The 21,092-nt window shown below is 55.5% G+C and overlaps 2 protein-coding genes and 1 long non-coding RNA gene across 4 annotated transcripts; 1 reads left to right on the top strand and 2 right to left on the bottom strand.

The window, feature by feature from the left end:
* Positions 1 to 1,100: 1,100 nt before the first annotated feature.
* On the bottom strand, positions 1,101 to 5,626 carry Syngr2 (synaptogyrin 2). The gene is made up of 4 exons (XM_005069858.4): positions 5,471 to 5,626; positions 2,743 to 2,980; positions 2,243 to 2,382; positions 1,101 to 2,154 (listed from the first exon to the last, which is right to left on the bottom strand). The coding sequence occupies exons 1-4, from the start codon at positions 5,567 to 5,569 to the stop codon at positions 1,957 to 1,959; spliced, it is 675 nt and encodes a 224-aa protein (XP_005069915.1). The 5' UTR covers positions 5,570 to 5,626; the 3' UTR covers positions 1,101 to 1,956.
* A 1,766-nt stretch (positions 5,627 to 7,392) lies between these two features.
* CUNH17orf99 (chromosome unknown C17orf99 homolog) lies at positions 7,393 to 12,229 on the bottom strand. The gene is made up of 5 exons (XM_040748074.1): positions 12,208 to 12,229; positions 11,424 to 11,717; positions 8,599 to 8,868; positions 8,343 to 8,433; positions 7,393 to 7,607 (listed from the first exon to the last, which is right to left on the bottom strand). Exons 1-5 carry the CDS (start codon positions 12,227 to 12,229, stop codon positions 7,601 to 7,603), a joined length of 684 nt encoding a protein of 227 aa, XP_040604008.1. The 3' UTR covers positions 7,393 to 7,600.
* A 1,010-nt stretch (positions 12,230 to 13,239) lies between these two features.
* Positions 13,240 to 16,832, top strand: LOC121141579. Of its 2 annotated transcripts, none has more exons than XR_005878547.1 (3): positions 13,240 to 13,725; positions 14,106 to 14,574; positions 15,441 to 16,832. It is a non-coding gene; the product is annotated as an uncharacterized LOC121141579 (long non-coding RNA). The 2 variants fall into 2 exon arrangements; XR_005878548.1 differs by having other exon boundaries at positions 13,240 to 14,369; positions 14,441 to 14,574.
* Positions 16,833 to 21,092: the final 4,260 nt, after the last annotated feature.

Below are 21,092 nucleotides of genomic sequence, written 5' to 3'. Positions count from 1 at the left end.
TGAAGGCCAAAGACCTGGGTCTAAGACATGTCTGTGGTGCTGTGCCCAGCTTCAGGGCATGCTCTGGGGGGGAGGCTGACAGTTCAGAGCCTGGTATAGCAGCCCCGTTAATTTACACTTGGGATTTTGAAAGGCCCTGTCAGAACCCATTACTGACGGCCTCATCATTGCACAAAAGCCAAGAGTTGCCTCAGGGGCACACTGCTTCCTCATAGAGATGGGTCCACTCTGGCATGTCCCAGGGAGGCATCAAGAAGGACCAGGCTCGACCTCCCCCACTGTGCCCTTCACTTCTGATGGGAAATGTCTGCTCGGGAAGAGGCGTCCAGGGGGGCAGCTGCACCCGCCGTGCCCCTCCAGGCTCTAGGAAGGCAGCAGAACCCGGGCAAGAACAACCCTTTTTTTTTGGGGGGGGGGTGGGTGAGTTCCAGACAGGGTTTCTCTGTGCCTTCCGAGGCTGTCCTGAAACTAACTCTTGTAGACCAGGCTGGTCTCGAACTCAGAGATCCGCCTGCCTCTGCCTCCCGAGTACTGGGATTAAAGGCGTGCGCCACCAATGCCAATAGGAACAACCCATCTTTACAAGCTGACACAGTGGCTATTTTAGGGTGCAGTAGAAGACAGTGTGAAGAATGAAGACCCCATTGGGGGAGCTGCCACCCCATGTTCAAAGTACACGTTCTAGTTGGCATGATGGTTTATAACTTTTCTCTCAGCATTCAGGAGGCAGAGCCAGGTGGACAGCCATAGCTACACAGTGAGACTCTCTCAAAAAAAAAAAAAAAAGGTCTGGAGTCAGGCGGAGGCAGGAGGATTGCCTCAAGTTGGAGGCTAGCCTGGGTTACATAGTGAGATCCTGGTGTAGCTAAGCATGGCAGCACAGGCCTGTGCTTCAGCATCTGTGGTAAGTTCTGAGGCCAGCCTGGGCTATGTAGACACTGTCTTTGAAAGGCTAGGGTATAGCTCAGTTGCCTAGCATGAAGTCCAGGGTTTGAAACCAACATTCGGGGAGGGTTAAAGTTTGAAGCCTTTTCTCAAAATAAGACCTACCAAAGTGTATTTCTACCCCTAGCCTGAGGCGCCATCAAGGGACAGCACACTGAGAAAAAAACCGTTTATTCCATCTCCCAACTACTCTACAGAACCTGAGGGCAGGGGGTCCCCACCAAGTCTCCCAATACATTCAGTGCAGGGGTTCCTGCCCTCACTGGTATCTAATTGCTGGGGAATATTTACATAAAGCTGGGTGCTCTCTCCAGGCTAAGTTCCTCCCTCCTGCCAGGGGCAGGAGCCAGAGGGAAGAGATAAGCACGGTCCCCTACCTGCTCCACAGCTGTCAGGCAAGCAGTCTGGGACAGTTGGCGCAGTGGTGACCCCAGAAGACAGCAGTGAGCATGGAGCCCAGCCAAAGCTGGGTAGTGAACCTGAGTGAGGGTGTGGGTAGTCTCGGCCCAGCACTCCAAGGAGGCAGGTGCATGGACTCCCAACCTCGACTTTGGAAGGAAAAAAAGATAGTCGGGACTCCGGTGGCCTCAAGCTGAGCTGAGGGGAAGCTATGGCATTTATCAAAGCAAGCATCTGCTTCTGGCTGAGATGGGCCAGGGTTATCAAAAGCAGCAAGAGCTAGCACACAGCTCATTGGTGGCACTGGTTAAGCGAATTCAAGGCCCTGGGCACCATCCCCGGTACCGGGGGTTGGCAGAGAGAGAAGATCTTAGTGAAAAACCCTTTCCTAAAAAATGCCCTGGAGGATTGGCTGGGCGGTGGTGAAACCCCTTGGGCACAGGCACTTCGGGTGTGCTCTGCCAGGCTGCAGCTAGGATGCAGAAATGGGCTCTTTGGCTGTCAACTGTAACAGGCAAGGGACTGCAGTTCCAGGCAGCCACCTCCAGAGAGAAAAGTCCAGGGGAGAGGAGCGGCCCCAAGCACTCTCCCTGCCTCTTGGCCCCTGGCTGCTCAGTACACAGGGGGAGGCTGGTAGCCCTCAGTGGTCTCCACGTTCTGGGTGAAGGGGGGCTGCTGGTAGTTTTCCACGGAGGAACTGGGGTAAGAGGCGTAGGCTGTGTTGGGGTCTGGGGTGGGGTCCACGTAGTTCTCAATGAAGGCGTCCACTCCAGCCTTGTAACGCTGGTAGGCCAGGGAAGCCAGCACACCCTGCAGGGGGAGACCCAAGGTGTGGGCAGGGCAAGGGGACCTCAGTCCTCACCGAAGCCTCCAGAGCTGCCCTCCCCGGCCCACCTACCCAGGAAAAGATGGAGAAGAAGCTGAAGGTGATGGCGGCTCGTGCCGAGTCCGCTCCCACAAGCACATTCTCAGCTTTGGTGGCTGCCCACTGGTTGGTCAGGAAGCAGAAACCAACGAACCACAGGAACGTCCAGAGAGCTAGGGAGACAACAAGGAGGGAAGAGTGGGCCCCGGGGACAGCCGGGATTCCCAGGGGGCCCAGGAGGGACTCAAGGAAAGGACCCTCCCAAGGCTGTGTGCTGTGTGGCCAGAAGAGGGAAGTGAGGGCTTAGGTGTCAGTTGTGGGGTGGGCGAGTCCAGAAACCCAGTGCCACGCCCCACCCTTACGCCCCAACACCCTTGAGTCTCTGAAGTCAGGATGCCTCGTGTGCCATCCCAGCGTACAAGGGGACCCAGGGGAAGCCTCAAGTGGGGCTCGTGACCCTGAGTGGCTATCGGCAACCCCTCCCAACACCACCGAGGTCCCTCGGCTGTGACGCCCTGGCCCCACAGGCATACCTGAGAAGAGCAGGTCGCCAATGACCAGGTACTTGCGATCGGTAGCATTGCTTATCTGGGAGAAAAGGGCATCGACCACGAGGAAGAAGGCCGAGGCCAGGAAGGCCAGCACCCCGATGGCGCCGCCGTAGCGGCAGGCATCCTCATTTTGGTTGAACACACAGTGTAACTGATCCGTGTTATGAGTGTTGCTGTAGCCCTCGCCGAAGATGCAGGAGAACACGATCAAGGCCAAGACCTGAGGGAGAGGGGCGTCGATGGACAGGCGCAGACCCCTGTGGGCCATGTCCCGCACAGACTCCTCTTGGGGCCCAGAGATGAGGTTCCTAGCAGGGACATCAGATGTCTCTTGTCTCTCTACTGATGCCCTGTTAGGAGAGCGGCGCTTCGACCCCTTCTGGACTCCTGGGAGTCAGGTGATGGGCAGGTTGTGGCCAGGGCGTCATCCACAGTTCCTCACCACCGGGGGCCGGAGACAGACTGGGTGGGCTATTGCAGGATTGCAGGAAAGGGCTATCCCTAGCTGCCTGACTACAGGTGTCATCTCATTTGGGTTTGTGACAAAGACAAAGAATAATCCCCTTATCTCCATTTGCAAATGAGATTTGGGTTTGGTTTTCTTTTTTTTGCTTTTTTTTTTTTTTTTTTTTTTTGAGACAGGGTTTCTCTGTAGACCAGGCTGGTCTTGAACTCACAGACATCAGCCTGCCTCTGCCTCCTGGCTGGGTTTTTGTTTGTTTGGGTTTGGTTTTTGTTTGGGGTTTTTCATTGTCTGTTTTGGGTGAAGGGGGTCTCATTTAGCCCAGGCTGTACTCTGTGTAGACCAGGATGACCTTAACTCCTGACCCTCCTGCCTCACCTCCCAAATGATGAGATGACAATCATGTACTACCAAGCTTGCTTGGGGCTCCCCCAATCCTATCCCATCCTCTTTGGGCAAGTGCACCCCACGCTGTTGGTGGATTTCGTTTGTTTTTGAGAGAGGTCTCACTATGCAGTCCTGGCCGTCCTGGAACTCACGAGAACCTGCCTCTGCCTCCAGAGCAGACCGCTGGGATTAAAGGCCTGGGCCACACCTGCCCCAGTTAAGAGCGCTGACCTGGGTTTCCCAGCGCCCACGTGTGGCTCATAACCACCCGGAACTCCAGTTTCGGGGGGCCGGATAGCCACCTTCTGACTTGTGGACACCAAGCATGCACATGGAACCCCTTCACACACAGGCAAACACTCAGACTCACAGAAGACAGGCTCTCACTCTGGCTGGGGCTGGCCTGAAGCCTGTAACCATCATCCTGCCTTTAACCACCCAGTGCTGAGATTACAGGTGTGAGCCGCCACATCCATTTGAAGGAGTTTTCAACAAGATGGGCCACAAAATCCCGGCGGCAAAACCCAAGGGTTTCATCCAACCCTCACCACAACGCCCTGTCCCGAGTCAATTCTACACCATCCAGCATCTTCCAGAACACCCTTCAGTAGCAGCCCTGGCCCCTTCCAAGACTCCACTAGTGCTCAAGTGACCCCCCAGCTAGCCAGCCTTCCCCCTACAAGGCCTTCCAGATTTTCTGGCACACTGGCTGGTCCCCTGAAGAGACCTACAGTCTGGAACCCAGGACAAGGTTCGTGGGGTGGTCCGATCCACAGGAGCCAGGGCCGAGGTGGGAAACACCAGGAGAAGCTGTCCCGTTGGGGGAAAACAGCCCTTTTGGAATCGCCCAAGTCATTTTCGCCTCCTTCTCACACCTCAAGGCCACTGCCAAAGCCCACCTCGACGCGGCAGATGGGAGCCGAGCCTGTGGGCACCTGGCTGCCTCCAGACCACCAGGGCCAGACAGAGCAAACCGATTCTCCAACCCTAACCCTGAACGCTCTCCGTAGGGCCGTGGAACTGAAGTCACAAGCCCCGCCTCCCGCCGCAGATGAAGCCGGAACTCCCAGGCCGGGTGCAGAGTCTGGGTCAGGACTCCTGGCACTGCCAGCCTGACTGACAGGGTCCAGCCCAGGACGGAGTCTTCTAGAGTCCGCCGCAAGGCTGGGAGGCTCGGGGAGCCGGGGCACCTCCAGGACCGCAGGCCCAGGTCCCCCGGGGAGCAGCAGGCCCGCCCGCCCTCAGTGCCAGCAGCTAAAGCAATCCGCTCTCAGTGTTTCCCGTCCCGAGCAAGACACAGACAGCCGCCATACGCGCCTGGTACCGGAGGGCTTGCCCGGCTGCTGGGCAGAGGGTTCCGCAGACCTCTGCGCGGGAAGGAAGCCCCTGCTTCGGGGCGCCAGGCCACCCTCCCCCCCCCCCCTTTGCACCCCACGCGGCCTCAGAAAGTCCCTTGCAGGTGAAATCCCCCCACGCTGGGAGCCGCGGCGCGCAGGCCACCTGCTGTGGCGTGGTTCCCCCCCCAGCCCCACCCACTGCCAGCAGGGCGAAGGGCCTGCCTCCCCGGGACACCGCCGGGACATCCCGCACCGGGGCGCCCGGCCGGGACCAGTGGTTTGAGGGTGCGGAGGGGCCGGGAGTGGGTGAGACAAGATCCGGAGCCGCGCAGTGGGAGAGGCGACAGGACGCACGGCCCGGAAGAGACGGGAGACGCGGAGGGGCGCGCCGGGGGGCCCCGCGCTCTCCGCCAGGCCTGGGACGGGCGGCCGCTGCCACCTGTCGCGCTCGGAAGCCGGCGGCGGCCCGCGGGGCCCGAGTGGCCGGCGCGCGCGGCTCCGGGCCCCCCTCCGGCCGACTCACCATGCTCACGAGGCGCGTCACCACCTGAGGCTGCGACACGAAGCGCCTCAGGTCGAAGGAGCCGCCCGCGTTGGCCGCGCCGTAGGCCCCGCTCTCCATGTCGCCGTCGCCGCCGAGCCGCGGATGGGCAGAGAACCAGCCGGGCCGCCCCGCCCCGTTCTGGGCCCCGGGGGCGTGGCCGGCCGGCGAGCGGGGGCGTGGCCAGCCGCCGAGCGGGGGCGTGGCCAACCGCAGGGACTCGCCGCCGAGCGCCCCTCCTGCGCCTGCCCTGGTGGCAGGTGGCAGGTGGCAGGAACTTTGAGCTGCGCCTGCGGCGCCAGGGTGGGGCAGAGTGGAAGGAAAAGCTCACCCCTGGGAGGTCTATCCTGCTAAGTTCAACCAGAAAGGGTCGGAGAGCGTCCTGGAAGAGAAACCCTTGGCGACCACGCCCCCTTACACCTACACAGTGCTCTGGCTTCTGGCCCTCCCCAGAAAGCTCTCCAGACACCCGAATCCCACCAACCCAGAAATGTCCAGAGCTCACCACTCTGCTCCAGACCAAAGGACTGGGGCATAAGTTCTTGCCTAGAACATCAGAGGTTCCTGGGTTCGAGCCTCGGGACGACAGTAGGAACAAGTCTGGCCCCGCCAATCGGCTACTCTTTCCTGCCGAGCTAGGCCTGGGAGGGGCTGGAGGACAACCCTTTACCCACTCTTCCAGGACCTGCCAGAGAAAAGGCTCTGAAGGCCAGAGAGTCTGCTCCAAGATCGTGCACCGAAAAGTATCTAGTCTCAGGAGGAGGAGGGGAGGCAGGGGGATAAGGAGTTCAAGACCAGCCTGAGCTATCTGAGGTTCTGTCTCAAAACACACAAGCACATACAGAAAAGAATGACATATTGTTTGTTTGTTTTTCGAGACAGGGTTTCTCTGTATTGTTTTGGAGTCTGTCCTGGAACTCGCTCTGTAGACCAGGCTGGTCTTGAACTCACAGAGATCCGCCTGCCTCTGCCTCCTGAGTCCTGGGATTAAAGGCGTGTGCGACCACTGCCCAACAAGCATGTAATCTTAAAAACTAAATAAGATCATTATTTCACAGAACCCAGCTACCCCGCCCCCCCGAAAAATAGCATTTACAAAGGGAACCTGGTACTTACTCTGTGAAGGGGTTGTGTGCCAGCACAGGGGTCGCACTGACGGACAAGAGGCCTCCAGACAGACAGCCTTACGTGGAGAGCACAAATGCGTTGCCAAAGCAGGCATGGCTGTCGAGGGCGTGGAGGACTGAGCAGCGGCAGACACAAAATGGAGTCAGGACAAGATGGCGCGTCCGTAGTCACTCCAGTGGGTAAGGGGCAATGGGCACACACACACCTCAGTAACGGGGTGGGCAGTAAGGGAAGCTGAGGCAGAAACCTGTCACACCAGGGGGCGCACTGGGGGAAAGTTAGGGGGAGGGCACTAGATGGGCTGGGACTTTTGTTTTCTTTCCGAGACACGGTTTCTCTGCGTGGCTCCGGCTGTCCTGGAACTCGCTCTGTACACCAGGCTGGCCTCCAACCCACATGGATCTGCCTGCCTCTGCCTCCCGAGTGCTGGGAGCAAAAGTGTGCGCCACCACACTCGGCCGGCGCCCCAATTCTTGTTTGATTTATTTGGTCGTTTCTTTGAGACCAGACTCTCATACCAAGATTGACCCTGAACTCCTGATCCTCCTGCCTCTACTTCTCCCAAATTCTGGGATTACAGATGTGAGCCACCACACACAGAAACCTTTGGCTGTTGCCAAATTGTCGGTGACCCCCCCTTTCAGTTATGCAACCCCCGAAGGGGTTGTGACCAGAAGTTTAAGGAGCCAGGCTCCGTGTTCCTGTGAGTAAGCACACCCACCCAGCTACTGGTGTTCTCGTAGCGAGAACGGCCAACAGTGACTCATGCTGCAGAATTCCCACACACCACACAGTTTTATTTCTTTGGGCCTTATACACACTAATGCCCTAGGCTTCTGGGCCCCCAAACAGGGAGTGCACTGTTTTTGGTACCCCGATCTGCACGCACACACCCTTTCTGCCCCCGCTCCTCAGGCTCTTTTTGGCTCCAGTTGGACGGTTCCCGTATAGGGCAGGGAAGCAAGCCTGGGCTCTGTCTTCCGATCACAACCTGATGACAATGGAGTTGACAGTCTGGGTCAGACACACTCACCCAATCTTATGGTTTCAAGCGCATCAGTGGGTTTACTCACGCCACTAAATTCACTGAATCACCAACAGGTCACTCGCTGGTCCCTGGTCACACAGTCAGCAGGAGCCAGGCCTCTGCAAACTCCCACCCCCACCCATTTTACAGATGAAAACAATGGGTCCCACCCGGAGACGCAGTGTGCCCTCCCAGGAGTCTGGCCTCTGCACAGTCTTGGGAGGAGGAGCCAGAAGTGCTAGCCGGGGCCGAGCCATGTCCAAGGAGAGAGAGAAGTGGCCACCACCAGAGGCCAGCGGTTGGTGCTCAGAGACCAGAGGCCCTGGCCACAGTGCGTGTCAGATGTGAGGGAGAGGGGAATGGCAGGCCTCACGCCTGCAGAAGGCTGGCTGGTGGGACCTCTGTGGAGGGCGACGGACGCCAGGTGCTCCTGCCCAGTCCCTGGAGTCCCCATGAGACCCATAGGGTAGCCCCTCCTCCAGATGTCAGCTGGGAGCCCTGGTCAGGGTGGGGTGTGTAAGGAATGTGCTGGACACCGTAGACTTTCGACTTTAATCAGCATTTGCAGGTTGGGCACCCTTTGTACCTTGATGACAACCAGTCTCACAAGGCTAACCCATTCAGGACCCTTGCTGGCCACAGAGGTGGTCAGCCGCTCATCCCCCACCCCCACACCCCCGTCAAGCCCCCATGGATTACCTGGATGAGCTCAGAACCCCAGCACTAATGGCTGCAATGGAGATGAGACTGCCAGCCAGGATGCAGGTAGGTATCAGGGGCAGGAGGTCCCCTGTAGGGCGGTGAGGAGCTTGGGTTGGGCTTCTGCTAGGCCAGGGACAAGGGAGGCATCTTCAGGCCCATCCTGCTCCTGGGCAGAGGTCCAGCCATGGCCAGCTCTGACCACCTTCCTGGGCACGCCGTAGCACCTGCTCCCGGCCTGGAAGGGCCTTCTCACCTGGGGGCAGCAGGATGCGGGCACTGCTGTTGGCACTGATGCCGTTTGCAGCTTGGCACTGGAACCAGCCCGACATCTGGGACAGCGGGATGGAGAAGGTGGCGGGCTCCCCATGGAGTGGCCTCTGCTGTGCGTGGACACGTCCGTCATCCCCGACCAAATGGTAGGTGATGGGTGGACTGCCAGAGGATGCCAGGCAGGACAGGTTCACGGTGGGACCCGAGTCCCCATCGTACAGTGTGACATCAGTCTGCAGCTGGGACACGGGCTCTGGCAGAGAGGGAAAGGGCGGTGCAGGTGAGATGAGAGAACTTTTTAGACTCTCAGTGCGTTCTCCTCCTCATATGCCAAGTGAACCCAGAGACTCAGCTGTGACCGCCACCTCCCCCAGGCTGTCTGCAGGTTGTCCTCTGCCCTGCTGGTCTAGGCTTCTAGGCTGCTTGCTGTATAGACTACACAATTCCGTTTTTAAAACGTCCTTTAAAATAGATTTTTAAAAAATTGTTTCTGACCTGGGAGATAGTGGTGCACACCTTTAATCCCAGCACTCGGGAGGCAGAGGCAGGTGGATCAAAGCCACCTGATCTACAGAGTGATTTCCAGGACAGTCAGAACTTCACAAAGAAACCCTGTCTCACAAATTTATTTATTTTTTCTTTCTTGGGGGGAGGTTCGAGACAGTTTCTTTGTGTAGCCTTGGCTGTCCTGGAACTCATTCTGTAACCCAGACTGGCCTCAGACTCAGAGATCCACCTGCGTCTGCCTCCTGGGTGCTGAGACTCAAGGCGTGCGCCACCACTGCCTGACATCACTGAGCAACTTTAAACATTGTTTTGGACTGAGCTCTTGCGGGGACCGGGCTAAAAATAAAATTGGACTCACAAAAGCTAGGTTCGCACATCACCAAGCTAGCACTGCTCAGACAGCTGTCAGGGTTCCCAGGCAGCCTGCTAAGTTCCTAAATAGTGATCTGGCTGGACATGGCAGCACATGCCTGAAATCCTAGCCCTCAGGAATGTGAGGCAGAAAATAATAAACAAATAAATATGGGCAGGCGGGGCAGAGAGATGGCTCAGCAGTTGAGAGCGCTTACTGCTCGTGCACAGGACCTGGTAGGCTCCCAGCACCCACGGTGGGTGATTCACAACCACTGCAACTCTAGCTGGGGGGGAGGGTCTGATGACCCCAGCCTCCAAAAGCACCTGGACAAATCACACACGAATCAGCAGCTGGGCGTGGTGGCCACGCCTTTAATCCCAACACTCCAGAGACAGAGGCAGGCAGATCTCTGAGTTTGAGGCCAGCCTGGTCTGTATAGTCTGTCCCAGGACAGCTAGAGATATGTAGAGAGACCCTGTCTCAAAATAAATCTTTTAGTTAAAAAAGAAAAAACAAAACAAGCAAACAAAAACGAACAAACAAATCAGTTGGAGGCATGGGAAATTCCCATGAATTTAAGGCCAGGTTGGAATACACAGCAAATTCTAGGCCAACTTGGGCTACAATGTGAAACCTGGCCAGGTTGTGATGGCCCATACCTTTAATCCTAGCACTGGGGAGGCAGAGGTAGATAGAGTTCAAGGCCAGCCTAGTCCTGGTCTACAGAGCAATTTCCTGGAAAACCAGCGTTACACAGAGAAACCCTGTCTCAATAAAACAAAACCAAAGAAACAAAAAGGAAAAGAAAAAAGTACTTGTTGCTCTCAAAGGACCCCAGTTAGGCTCTCAGCTCTCACAAGTGTCTGTAACTCCAGTTCCAGGGGCTCTGACTCCCCATCTGGCCTCCACGGCTCTACGCACATGTGGAGCACAGGCATAGAGGCAACACACTCAGACACAGAAAACAAAAATAAACCTGTAAGCTAGGCTAGGGACGTAGCTCAGCGATTGTGTGCTTGTGTGCTCGCCTAACCTGGCACACCTGCGGCCTAGAGATGAAAGGTAAGAGCCGTGGATCAGGATGGCCAGGCAAGCTCCCTCAGGACAAGAGCCGCCCGCTTGGAAGAATGGAGGTGCTGGCGTCTCCAGTCGGATGCACAGAGCAAGCATCCCCACTGACCAGTCTCTAGCTGTCCCATGCCCGGCCTCAGCCTCATCGGTGCAGAAATGCAACCTCCCTTGCAGCTTTCCAAGCCAAGCTCTGGGGCGGCCCTGTTGGCACCCTGCTGCACAGGCAAAGCGACTGAGGCCCAGACATTGAGAGACTTGCTCAAGGTCCCACAGGCAGCTCACAAGGAGATCCCAGCCTTCCGCGAACTGGGCTTCAGACACCTCATGCCCTCTTTCAGGCTCTTTGTCCTGGTGTCTTTGGGGGGGTAAGGATGCTGGACTCATGGAGGAGAGCAATACTTCCTTGTTCCTGTTAACAGCGAGTGACGGCCGGGGTGGAAAGGGAAGAAAGACGGCTCCCGGGAGAGGGGGCGGTGTGGGGGGGATGAAAGCAGATGTGGTCACTTGCAGTAAAGTTGTCTAAGCAACTCCCTCAGCCTCCGAGAACTTTGATTTCCACAGTGGCAGTGGGGGGGGGACCTAACTGTCTTCCCCAGGGTGTGGATGAATAATCAGCAGCCATACCTTGATTGCCAGCCCCATGTCAGACCCCACTGCACCTTCTGGCCCTTGCTCGCCAGGAGACTGTGTCCTCCAGTCACCACGGACTGGGCACAGCCTTGGAGGCAGGCAGTTTGCCCTCTGCCCCTGCTCCGCTGCCTCCTCCTCTCTCCCCGGTAAAATCCCCATCTCAAAGTCCGCCATCCCCTCCCCTGGTCCACCCCTCCACTGATCCACAATCCTACCAGCCTCTCCAGCCACACCCCTGTACTCACTGGCCCACAGCTCCGAGTACATCCGCAGCCTGCTGCTGGGCCCGTAGGTGCCCAGGTTAGAGGCTGCTTGGCAGGAGTAGGTGAGCAGGTCCGGGCTGGACTTGAGCGTGATGTTGATGTTGAAGGAGGCCGGCTTGTAGTCATGCACAACTCTTTTGGCCACCAGGACACCTCGGCTAGCCACGAGAGAGTAAGTGACAGGCCGGGGTGCCTCGGGGATGTCGCAGGTTATGAGCACGCGGCGGCTCTGAGGGTAAACTTCCAGCACTTTGTAGGCAATGGTGACGGTGACGTCTAGGAAGGTGGATCCGTCAGGGGAAGAAAAAGATCAAGGCGCGTCAAGCACTTAGAAACTCTGGTTGGACAATTCTTAGAAAAACCTAAGTAGTCGGAGCTGGGCAGAAGGCTCAGTGGTCAAGGACACTTGTAGAAGATTTGGGTTTTGGTCCCAGCTTCTGTCAGTCAACTCACAACCACCTGTAACTCCGGGACTGGGGGGGGGGGGATGCTCTCCTGGCTGCCCAGGGCACCGGAAGAAGGTGGTTCACAAAGACCCATGCAGACACACATACACATAGCAAAAGAATTTTGAAAGAAGTGTATCTCAATGGTAGAATATAATAAGGCTAGCAACCATAAGACCCCCGAGGTCAGTCTCCAGTACCATTAAATAAATAAATAAAAGGGCAGGAAACGTTAAAAGAATTAGCAATGACTCAGTAATTACACTCCTGGACACATCCCAACAGAATCAAAGACAGACCCAGCCAGATCCGTCACATACATGTCAAGGCAGCTCCGGTCATGGCTACCAAGAGGAAACAGCTTCAAACCCTAATAGTTGAACATGACCTGTGCAAGGAATATGATTTGATCATGATGATGAATGAAGGTTTAGAGGTATCATGTCTCGGCAGGGCCTGAGTCTGGCATGTTCAAGGCCCGAGGTTCGATTTCCCGTGAGGCCAAAAGGAAGAAGTGAGCCCCACCCATTTCTCGACGCCGAGCACCAATATAACATGACTCCGAGCCTGGGAAGCCAGGCAGGAGGGAAACTGCTGTATGAGTACATTTTGGGGGACTGGAGAGATGGCTCAGTGGCTAAGAATGCTTACTGCTCAGAGTCACACAGGGGTTCACAACTGCCTGTAACTCCACTCCCAGAGGAATCCAAACCCTCTCCTGGCTTCTGTGGGTACTGAATGCATGCGGTGCACAGATACACACACACACACACACACACACACACACACGGACAGACTCACAGACACACAGAGACAGAGAGAGACAGAGAGAGAGAGAGAGAGACAGAGAGAGGAGAAGTCCGTGGAGGAAGCTGCAGGCTGTCACAAACATTTCCCGGGACTCCCCACGCTTCTGACCGCTGGAAACACTTTCTTTCAGATCCTAATTCCTGCTCTGGGACCTCATGTCTACTGGTGTTGCAGCTGAGTGCTGAGGCCAGGGACCCGCTCCACACTCCACTGCAGGATGTGACCCGCGGAGACAGAAGCGGCCCCCGGAGAGAAGACAAGTTCTGAAACCACCTGCCTGACACCAGCAGAGCCCTTTCTTCTGTGTTTTTTTTTTAAGTTCTTTGCTAAGCGCCCCTCTTTGTGAGGGAGATTTTATTTTTTTAAATCAAAATCGATTTCCAATTTGAGATACTGGACCTAATGCTAAAGTCAGATCTTCTCTGGCCAATCTCCTCCTCCTCCTCCTCCTCCTCCTCCTCCTCTTCCTCTTCCTCCTCCTCTTCCTCCTCCTCCTCCTCTTCCTCCTCCTCCTCCTCTTCTTCTTCTGTTTGGAGTTTTTGAGACAGTGTTTTTCCGTGTAACTCCAGCTGACCTGGAACTTGCTCTGCCTCGAACTCACAGAGATCCTCCTGCCTCTGCCTCCCCAGTGCTGGGATTAAAGGCATGCGTCACCAATGCCTGGCTTTGGCCGGCTTCTAACAGGACTTCCGTCAGCTTGATCTTTGGGGACAACAGGTCTTATCAGGGTCCAAGGAAGGTGTTTGGGGCTAGACTGCATCTCACTGGGTGGGGAAAGGAGTTTAGGGCCAAATTGTGGTTATGTGTTTGTTTGGTTTTCTCTTTCCTTCACGAAGAGCAATGAGCATGACTTATAAAAGTGAAAAGAAAAAACGGTCCCTCTCATTTCCATCTTGGTGGCCTGGAATAGAAGCTTGATTTGCATACGTGGGGACTGGAAGCGTGCTAAGAAGGCCCGGTTTGCTCCCCGAGGCGGAAATAGAAAGGATCACTCTCCACACTGAGCCTGCTGTGGTGACAGCTGCTAGGTTTGTCGTTTTGTTCTGTTTCTGTCTTTTTTGTGACGGGCTTCACTGTGTTGTCCTGCAACTCACCATGTAGACCAGGCTGGCTTAGAACTCAGACAGAAATCCTACTGCATCTGCCTCCTAAGTGCTAGAATTGAAGGTGCCCAACCAGGACTGGCACCATACACACACACACACACACACACACACACACACACACACACACACGCGCGCGTGCGCACACACACGCACGCACGCACGCACACTTTTATTTTAAAGATAGGGTTCACTGTAGCCCAGCACCTTTGAGCCTCCTGTCTCTAACTCCAAGGAGCCACCACAGCCACTGATGCTTTCCATTCTAACAGCCTAGAGCGACCTCTCACCCTCTGTCCCTGCAGGACGGTGGCTTACACTCCGGATTCCAACAGCCTGCAGTGCTGCTCACTCGTGCGCTCTCTGTCCCTGCGGGAGGGGTGGCTGTGTTCTTCCTGTACCTGGTTTTATCCTCCTGGCCTGCCACAGTGCCAGCAACCACACATCCTCTGAGATTTGTGAGGGGACAAGGGGCAGCCTTCAGAACCCTCCTTAGCAGGACTTCATCAGCAGTGCCGAGCAGAGGCCATGGGCTGAGGGGACAGGAAGGCGGGACGGCCTCTGCCCAGGTACTTTCCGGAGACCCAGCCGCCAGCTCTTTTTTTAGCCATGACACTAATAACCTTTTTCTTTTGTACAGAAATGAGGAAATGGTAGTTTGGTCTGTGCCTCGTCCGTCTGAGACCTCCGTCAACACCACCCTGCACCTCCCTTAGGCAGAACAGAAGGGGATGCCCAGGGACACAGGGTGAAGGGACAAGACAGGACACGGAGGTGACCGCCTGCCTCCACCCTGAGGGCCACAGGGATGAGGCTGAGAGCCAAGGGAGGGCCACGACTGGAGGAGGCCAGGGGCCGTGGTCTTTCCCTGACGCCCTTCCTTCCTGGCTCTGCATCTGGACTGTTAGGAGGAAAAGAGAAGGAAGGAGGAGGGAAGGGAGGAGGGGGAGACAGGAGGAGGGAATGGAGGAAGGAGAGACAGGAGGAGGGAAGGGAGGAAGGAGAGACAGGAGGAGGGGAGGGAGGAGGGGGAGACAGGAGGAGGGAAGGGAGGAAGGAGAGACAGGAGGAGGGGAGGGAGGAGGGGGAGACAGGAGGAGGGAAGGGAGGAAGGGGAGACAGACAGATGTATATATGCACACATATACATATGCATATTACACACACACACCCATATTTAGAGAGAGAGAACACTCACTCTCAGCTGCTTCCAGAGCAAAGAACCTTAATGTCCAAGTTCCCCAGCTCCCTTACCAACCCCCTCCTGAGGGTGGGTCCCTCTTCCAGGGATAAGTGCACACTAGGATTTCCGGCCTCCTCTGGGTCCACATCAACCACATCACGCCCCTTCCTCACCATCAATAATCTGTCTCTAGCCAAGGCACGCCACCACAGGTGCGCAGCTCTGGCCGAGGCGTCCCCAGCTAGATCCTTCTCCCTGCAGTGTCGGGGCTACTCACCTTCTGCCGGTCCCCCTGAGAAGCTGCAGGCAGCTGTGAAAGAGAAGGGTCAGGGGAGCTGGGCAGAGGAGGGAGACAGCCAGACAGCCCCCCCCCCAGGCTCACCCCTGACTGAGGCCTCAGGAACAACTTAGCAGCTCTGACGGTGACAGCTGTTTTATTTGATCTTACTTCACACAGGGTCTGTCCTATGTTCCAGGCTGGCTTTGAGCTCACTATGTACCTGAGGGTAGCCTGGAACTCCTGACCTTCCTCCCTCCACTGGGATTACAGGCGCTGCACCGTCAGCCTGGTTTAAATGAAAGCTCTCCTCACACCAGGGAGCCCCACTGCAGGCAAGTTGACAGGAATCAGGGGCCAGGAGGGATGGCTCAGAGGTACAGTGCTTGCTGTGCAAGCGTGAGACCTAAGTTCCGGTCCCCGGCGCCCACCAAAGAAGGCGGGTGTGGAGCAGGGTAGAGAAAGGTGGGTTTCTGGACCTAGCCAGACAGTCTAACTGGAACAGCAAGCTTCAGGCCGGAGAGAGAGAGAGAGAAAGAGAGAGAGAGAGAGACAGAGAGACAGAGAGACAGAGACAGAGAGACAGAGAGAGCCTTTGCTTCAAAAACTAAGGTAGGGAAGTGACTGAAGAAGACACCTCAACACCTCAACGTCTTGCCTTAATGTCTGACTTCCATATGCATCCACAATGACAACTGCACACACACACACACACTCTCTCTCTCTCACATGTTCACACGCATTCACACACATACGCACATACAATTTCTTTCATGCACATACAATTTTCTTTCACGCACATGCATGCGCATGCACACACACACACACACCACACCAATGGAATCCAGGTGATGTCCTAACAGGGTCAGCCATACAAGCATGTTAGTCTATGGGGCTGTTATGGATATCCTGTTCAGCCCCCACCCCCACCCCCACCCACTGCCCCAACACACACACACACACACTCACACATACACACGCACGCACACACTCATGCACACACTCACACACTCATAGCACACACACACGCACGCATGCACACACACACTCGCACACACGCACATACACACACTCACGCGCACACACCTTCTCCCTCTCTCCCTCTGGTGCTTCTGCCTTCAGGTCTCTCAGGACTCTCTACTTCCTCCAAGCTCTTCCCGTGGTGTCTGCAGGAGACTCACCCAGCGTGGCCACCAAGAGCAGCCAAAGGAGCTTCATGTCTCTGCAGGGATGGGGCTGTGTGGGGCCTCTGGCTCAGGCTGTCAAAAGCCTCCTCATCTGGCCCCTCCACCCTAAGGCCCCTGGGTGCTCCTTGGGTGGTTGCCTGCAGCTAGGAGATAATCTGAAGGTTGTGGTTACCCAGGGGCCCCTGACACTCTGCAGGGCTAGCTCCAGGGATGTCACCTGTGGGGGAGGGAGTGAGGACGTGCCTACTGAGTTCCAGATGGCATTAACACAAGGGTTTTCTTTTTTTTTTAATTTTTTTGCTTTTTCGAGACAGGGTTTCTCTGTGGCTTTGGAGGCCGTCCTGGAACTCGCTCTGTAGACCAAGCTGGCCTCGAACTCATAGAGATCCACCTGCCTCTGCCTCCTGAGTGCTGGAATCAAAGGCATGCACCACCAACGCCCAGCCTCACAAGAGCTTTTCTTATCAAGGACATTTTAAAAAAGTTTTATAACAATTTATTTTTTAAAGATTATTATGTATACAGTGTTCTGTCTGCATGTGTCCCTGCCCACCAAAAGAGGGTACCAGTTCTCGTTACAGATGGCTGTGAGCCACCATGTGGTTTGTTGGGAATTGAACTCAGGACCCCTGGAAGAGCAGCCTGTGCTCTTAACCTCTGAGCCGTCTCTCCAGCCAGTAAAGATTTATTTTTATTTTATGTACTTTGGTGTTTTGGCTGCACGTATGTCTGTGTGAGGATGTCAGATCCCCTGGAACTGGAGTTACAGACAGTTGTGAGCTGCCATGTGGGTGCTGGGAATTGAACCTGGGTCCTTTGGAAGAGCAGCTAGTGCTCCCAACTGCTAAACCATCTCTCCAGCCCCACCAACAAGAGGCTTTCTTTATGAAGGAGCCCTGGAGTGGTTACCTGCTAAGAGGAAGCAGGGAGAGGTAGTTAGGCCCACGTCTATCGATTTATGCCTGACCCCCATTTGCCTGCTATAGCTGCCTTGTTCTCTCTCCCAGTCAGACCTCAGGGTGGATGAGGATCTCCCTCACCCCAGAGTGTGGAGCCTTGTGTCTAAGGAGTCCAGAGAAAGGCAAGGTCATCCATTAAGGACCTGGGCCCAGTCTAACCTGGACAAAGGAAATGACATCAGACAATCAACAGTGATGTGGCCCCACCAACCCTAAGGCCACACCAGGACCAGACCCACAGGGTCTTTGGGACACAGAGCACTGATGGGGAAGTCCTGTGTATATGTCAATAAAACACTGTTGGCCAATAGGGAAGCAAGATAGGTGGGAGTAGGAGTCCAGGAGGACTCTGGGAAGGAGAAACACAGGGAATCAAGATGTAACCGCCATAGGGTAAGAAGTCCGGACCCCTTCTCTGGTAAGAGAAATACTTACATGGGTAAATACTTAAATCAGAGCTAGCCAGTAAGAAACAAGCAAACAGCCAACAGCTTCATAATTAATATAGTGTCCTGTGTGTTCATTTGGGACTGATGCGGCTCTGGGACCAGGCAGGTGGGAAGGCTTCTCTCTACAGAGCGCCAAGGAAGCAGGTGATATGGGCACTAGAGAGAACATGCTACCCTGTGGGAGGCCTCTCATATCTGCCCTCCCGTGTGGCAGGGCTCCTCACCCCAGCCTAGGCCTGGGCCTGCAGACCAGCCTGTGCCTTTCTGAGCATGCTCAGTGACTGCTCAGCAAACACCCACTTTAGCTGTTTCTTCCCAGTGGAGGTCCCCTGCTGCCAAGCGACATCTGTGTCGGGTGTAGATGTTCCACCACAGAGCCTGGCTAGCAACTGCACTCCAGCCGGCCCTGCCCTCCGGGAAGACACATGGGACCTAGGAAGGCCATTCTAGCCTGGTCCCCTTTTTGCCATTCTTGGGGGATCTGTGGAGGCCTGGTTTTACCAGGAAGCTGTCCGAGCAGAGGCTCACAGCCAAGGAGCAAAGGGAAAAGCCAAGGGAAGAGCCAGCAGTGGTGTCAGGTCACCTGGACACGAGCTGTGCTCCTCAAGGTGAGGCTACCCAGCTTGAGTCAACTCTGCTGCTGAGCGTCCGCAGCCTGGCATCTCCTCCAGGGTGCAGTCTGCACCCCACACCCACCTCTGTAAGTTTCTCCAGTGGGAGCAGGGGGAGAACATTTTGACTTAGTTTCCAACAAAAGCCCTTTTCTTTGAAAATTAGTTTTTTTATTTTAAAATACGTATTTGTATTTTATGAGTATGCATGTGTGCCTGAGTGCACGTATGTCCACCATGTGTGTGCAGGAACCTGTGGCAGCCAGAAGGCACCGGGTCCCCTGGAACTGGGGTTACAGACAGTTGTGAGCTGCCGTGTGGGTGCTGGGAACCCAACCCAGGTCCTCTGTAAGAGCAGCCGGTGCTCCTGATGGCTGAGCTGCCTCTCCAGCCCATCTCTTTACTTTTGAGACAGGGTCTCACTACTGTGGTCCTGGGCTAGCAGCGCAGACACATGTCATAGCGCCCCTGGTGCCCATCATCTCAGCCCTGGCACATGCGGCAGAGGCGCTGCCTGGGCCTCCTGCACTGTGACCATTGCCTCAGGGTCCCCTCTGCCCAAGCCCGACCAGGGCAGCACCCACCTGCCTGCACCCCGCGCCTGCCGATCTCCTGCTCACACCCCCCTCTCCCCAAAGCCGTATCTGGGAGGACTCCAAGAGGCCCGTCCTTGGAGGTGCCACCTCCAGAGGGTACATGGCTTGTCTTCTGGTTGGCGGCAGGTCTCAAGTCCCCGTGCTACCTCCCCTATTTGTGTCTTTTGTGTCAAGGTATACCTTGTAGCTTGGGTCAGTTGAAGAAAGAAGCCATTCCAAGAGGGAGAAAAAATTTTTTTGGAGACAGAGTTTCTCTGCTGTCCTGGCTGTCCTGGAACTCACTCCATAGATCTGGCTGGCCTCCAACTCACACAGATCTGCCTGCCTCTGACTCCTGAGTGCTGGGATTAAAGGCATGCGCCACCACCGCCCAACCCAAGATGAAATTTTAGGGCCTATGTGGCATTAGGAAGGTCCGGTCTCTCTGATGAACTAAACCCCAAACAGCCTTACGAAGGTGTATTTATTGATTGCTACCAAGGTTTCTAATATAGTCTACATGTCTTACTGAAGAAGAGCCGTCACAGGCCCTCATGACTCTAGTCCTTTATTATGTGTTGTTAGCAATACACAATAACCCAAGAGCCTCAGTGTGCCAAGAGACAAGTTTTGTGACCACAGTCATGCAATGGCTGCAATGCCCCTTCAGCGAAAGCATCACTATTTTCCCCAAGGATTCTTCAAGGTCAAAGCACTCCGGGAAACAGCTGTTCATTCTGTCATGTCTACCCCATATAGTGATTCTGCTAAAGTCCTACAGCACTTTAGGGCATGACTTCACAATGTTTTCTTTAGTTTGATGGTAATGTTACTTTTAGGTAGTTTTTATTGTCCATTTGTTTGTTACTTTGTAGGCTGCCCTGGAGCTCACTAAGGCCAGACAGAACTTGAACCAACAAAGATTCCTATCTGCCTCCAGAGTGCTGTGATTACAGGGATATCCACCGTGCATGGCCATTTTTTTTTTGCAGGGGGAGGGGTATATTTGACACAAGTTCTACTCTGGGCCCCGGCAGGCCTGTAACTCATTATGTAGATCAGGCTAGTCTCAAGCTTAAGGCTATCCTCTGCCTCTGCCTCTGCCTCTTGAGTGCTGGGATTTCAGGCATGTGCTACCATGCTGGACTGGTGGTGTCTCTGAGACAGGGTCTGGTTGTGTAGTCTGGGCTGACTTCAACCTCACAATCCTCCTGCCTCAGCGTTCCAATTGTTTGAATTACAAGTGGGAGCCATGGGCCTGGCTGAAAAGAACAAAAGCAAAATAGGCAGGTGGTGGTGCCACGCACTCGGGAGGCAGAGGCAGGCGGATCTCTGTGAGTTCGAGGCCAGCCTGGTCTACAGAGCGAGTTCCAGGACAGCCAGGGCTGCTACACAGAGAAACCCTGTCTCAAAAAACAAAACAAAACAAACAAAAAACAAAACAGTGTCCCTGTGCTTGGCTACTGGCTACATCCGGGCCAGTCAGTAGATCTGTTAGCATCTGAAGTCTACAGAGATCCTTCCAAGCTGTGTGTTCAAAGCCTCTGCAGCAAGAGACAGGGTGAGAAGAAGAAACTCAGGCAGAGCTCCCGGCCACCCTGCCCTGCCCTTGTGGTCACCCTGAGCATACCCCCATCCAGGCCACCTCCCACAGGTCTCAAAGGGCAGGCCCGCACCTTCTGCCGAGCGCCTGGCACGGTGTCCACCGTCACCCCTCAGAGGCTGGCTGCCAGTTCGCAGGAAGGCTGAGGGACAATGTTCAGCAGAGGTGTGTGGCCATGGACCCTGACCTGCTTTCCTCCAAGAGACCCAGATGTCACTCAACCCGATGCCCCACCCTGGTTTAATGTATCTTGGAGCCCATGTATCTGGTTCAAGGCCCAGCCCTGCCACTTTTTGGGAGCACGGTTTCACCTCTGTGCACATGTGGGTGGAGGGTTAGCAGGTGGTGTAGAGCCCTAGTCTGCGGAGGGCTGCTCCAAACCCGGGCATGCAGCATCATGGAGGGTGGTATACAAACACTTCCGAGAGAACCCCTTCCTAAGAGATTC

The sequence above is a fragment of the Mesocricetus auratus genome, unplaced genomic scaffold (assembly GCF_017639785.1).
Source record: "Mesocricetus auratus isolate SY011 unplaced genomic scaffold, BCM_Maur_2.0 Super-Scaffold_100007, whole genome shotgun sequence".
NCBI lineage: Eukaryota > Metazoa > Chordata > Mammalia > Rodentia > Cricetidae > Mesocricetus > Mesocricetus auratus.
The sequence above is the reverse complement of the archived record's forward strand: the minus strand, read 5'-3'. Positions and strand labels throughout refer to the sequence as shown.

Excerpts from the sequence above, each read along its gene's own strand:
- Syngr2 (XM_005069858.4), bottom strand. The coding sequence starts at position 5,569 with ATGGAGAGCGGGGCCTACGGCGCGGCCAACGCGGGCGGCTCCTTCGAC. Across the intron at positions 2,981-5,470 it reads TGACGCGCCTCGTGAGCATG|GTCTTGGCCTTGATCGTGTT; the intron begins GTGAGTCGGCCG and ends CCTCTCCCTCAG. Across the intron at positions 2,155-2,242 it reads TCTTCTCCATCTTTTCCTGG|GGTGTGCTGGCTTCCCTGGC; the intron begins GTAGGTGGGCCG and ends CTCCCCCTGCAG.
- CUNH17orf99 (XM_040748074.1), bottom strand. The coding sequence starts at position 12,229 with ATGACCGGAGCTGCCTTGACAT. Across the intron at positions 11,718-12,207 it reads GACCGGAGCTGCCTTGACAT|ACGTCACCGTCACCATTGCC; the intron begins GTATGTGACGGA and ends CCACCTTCCTAG. Across the intron at positions 8,869-11,423 it reads GTACTCGGAGCTGTGGGCCA|AGCCCGTGTCCCAGCTGCAG; the intron begins GTGAGTACAGGG and ends CCTCTCTGCCAG.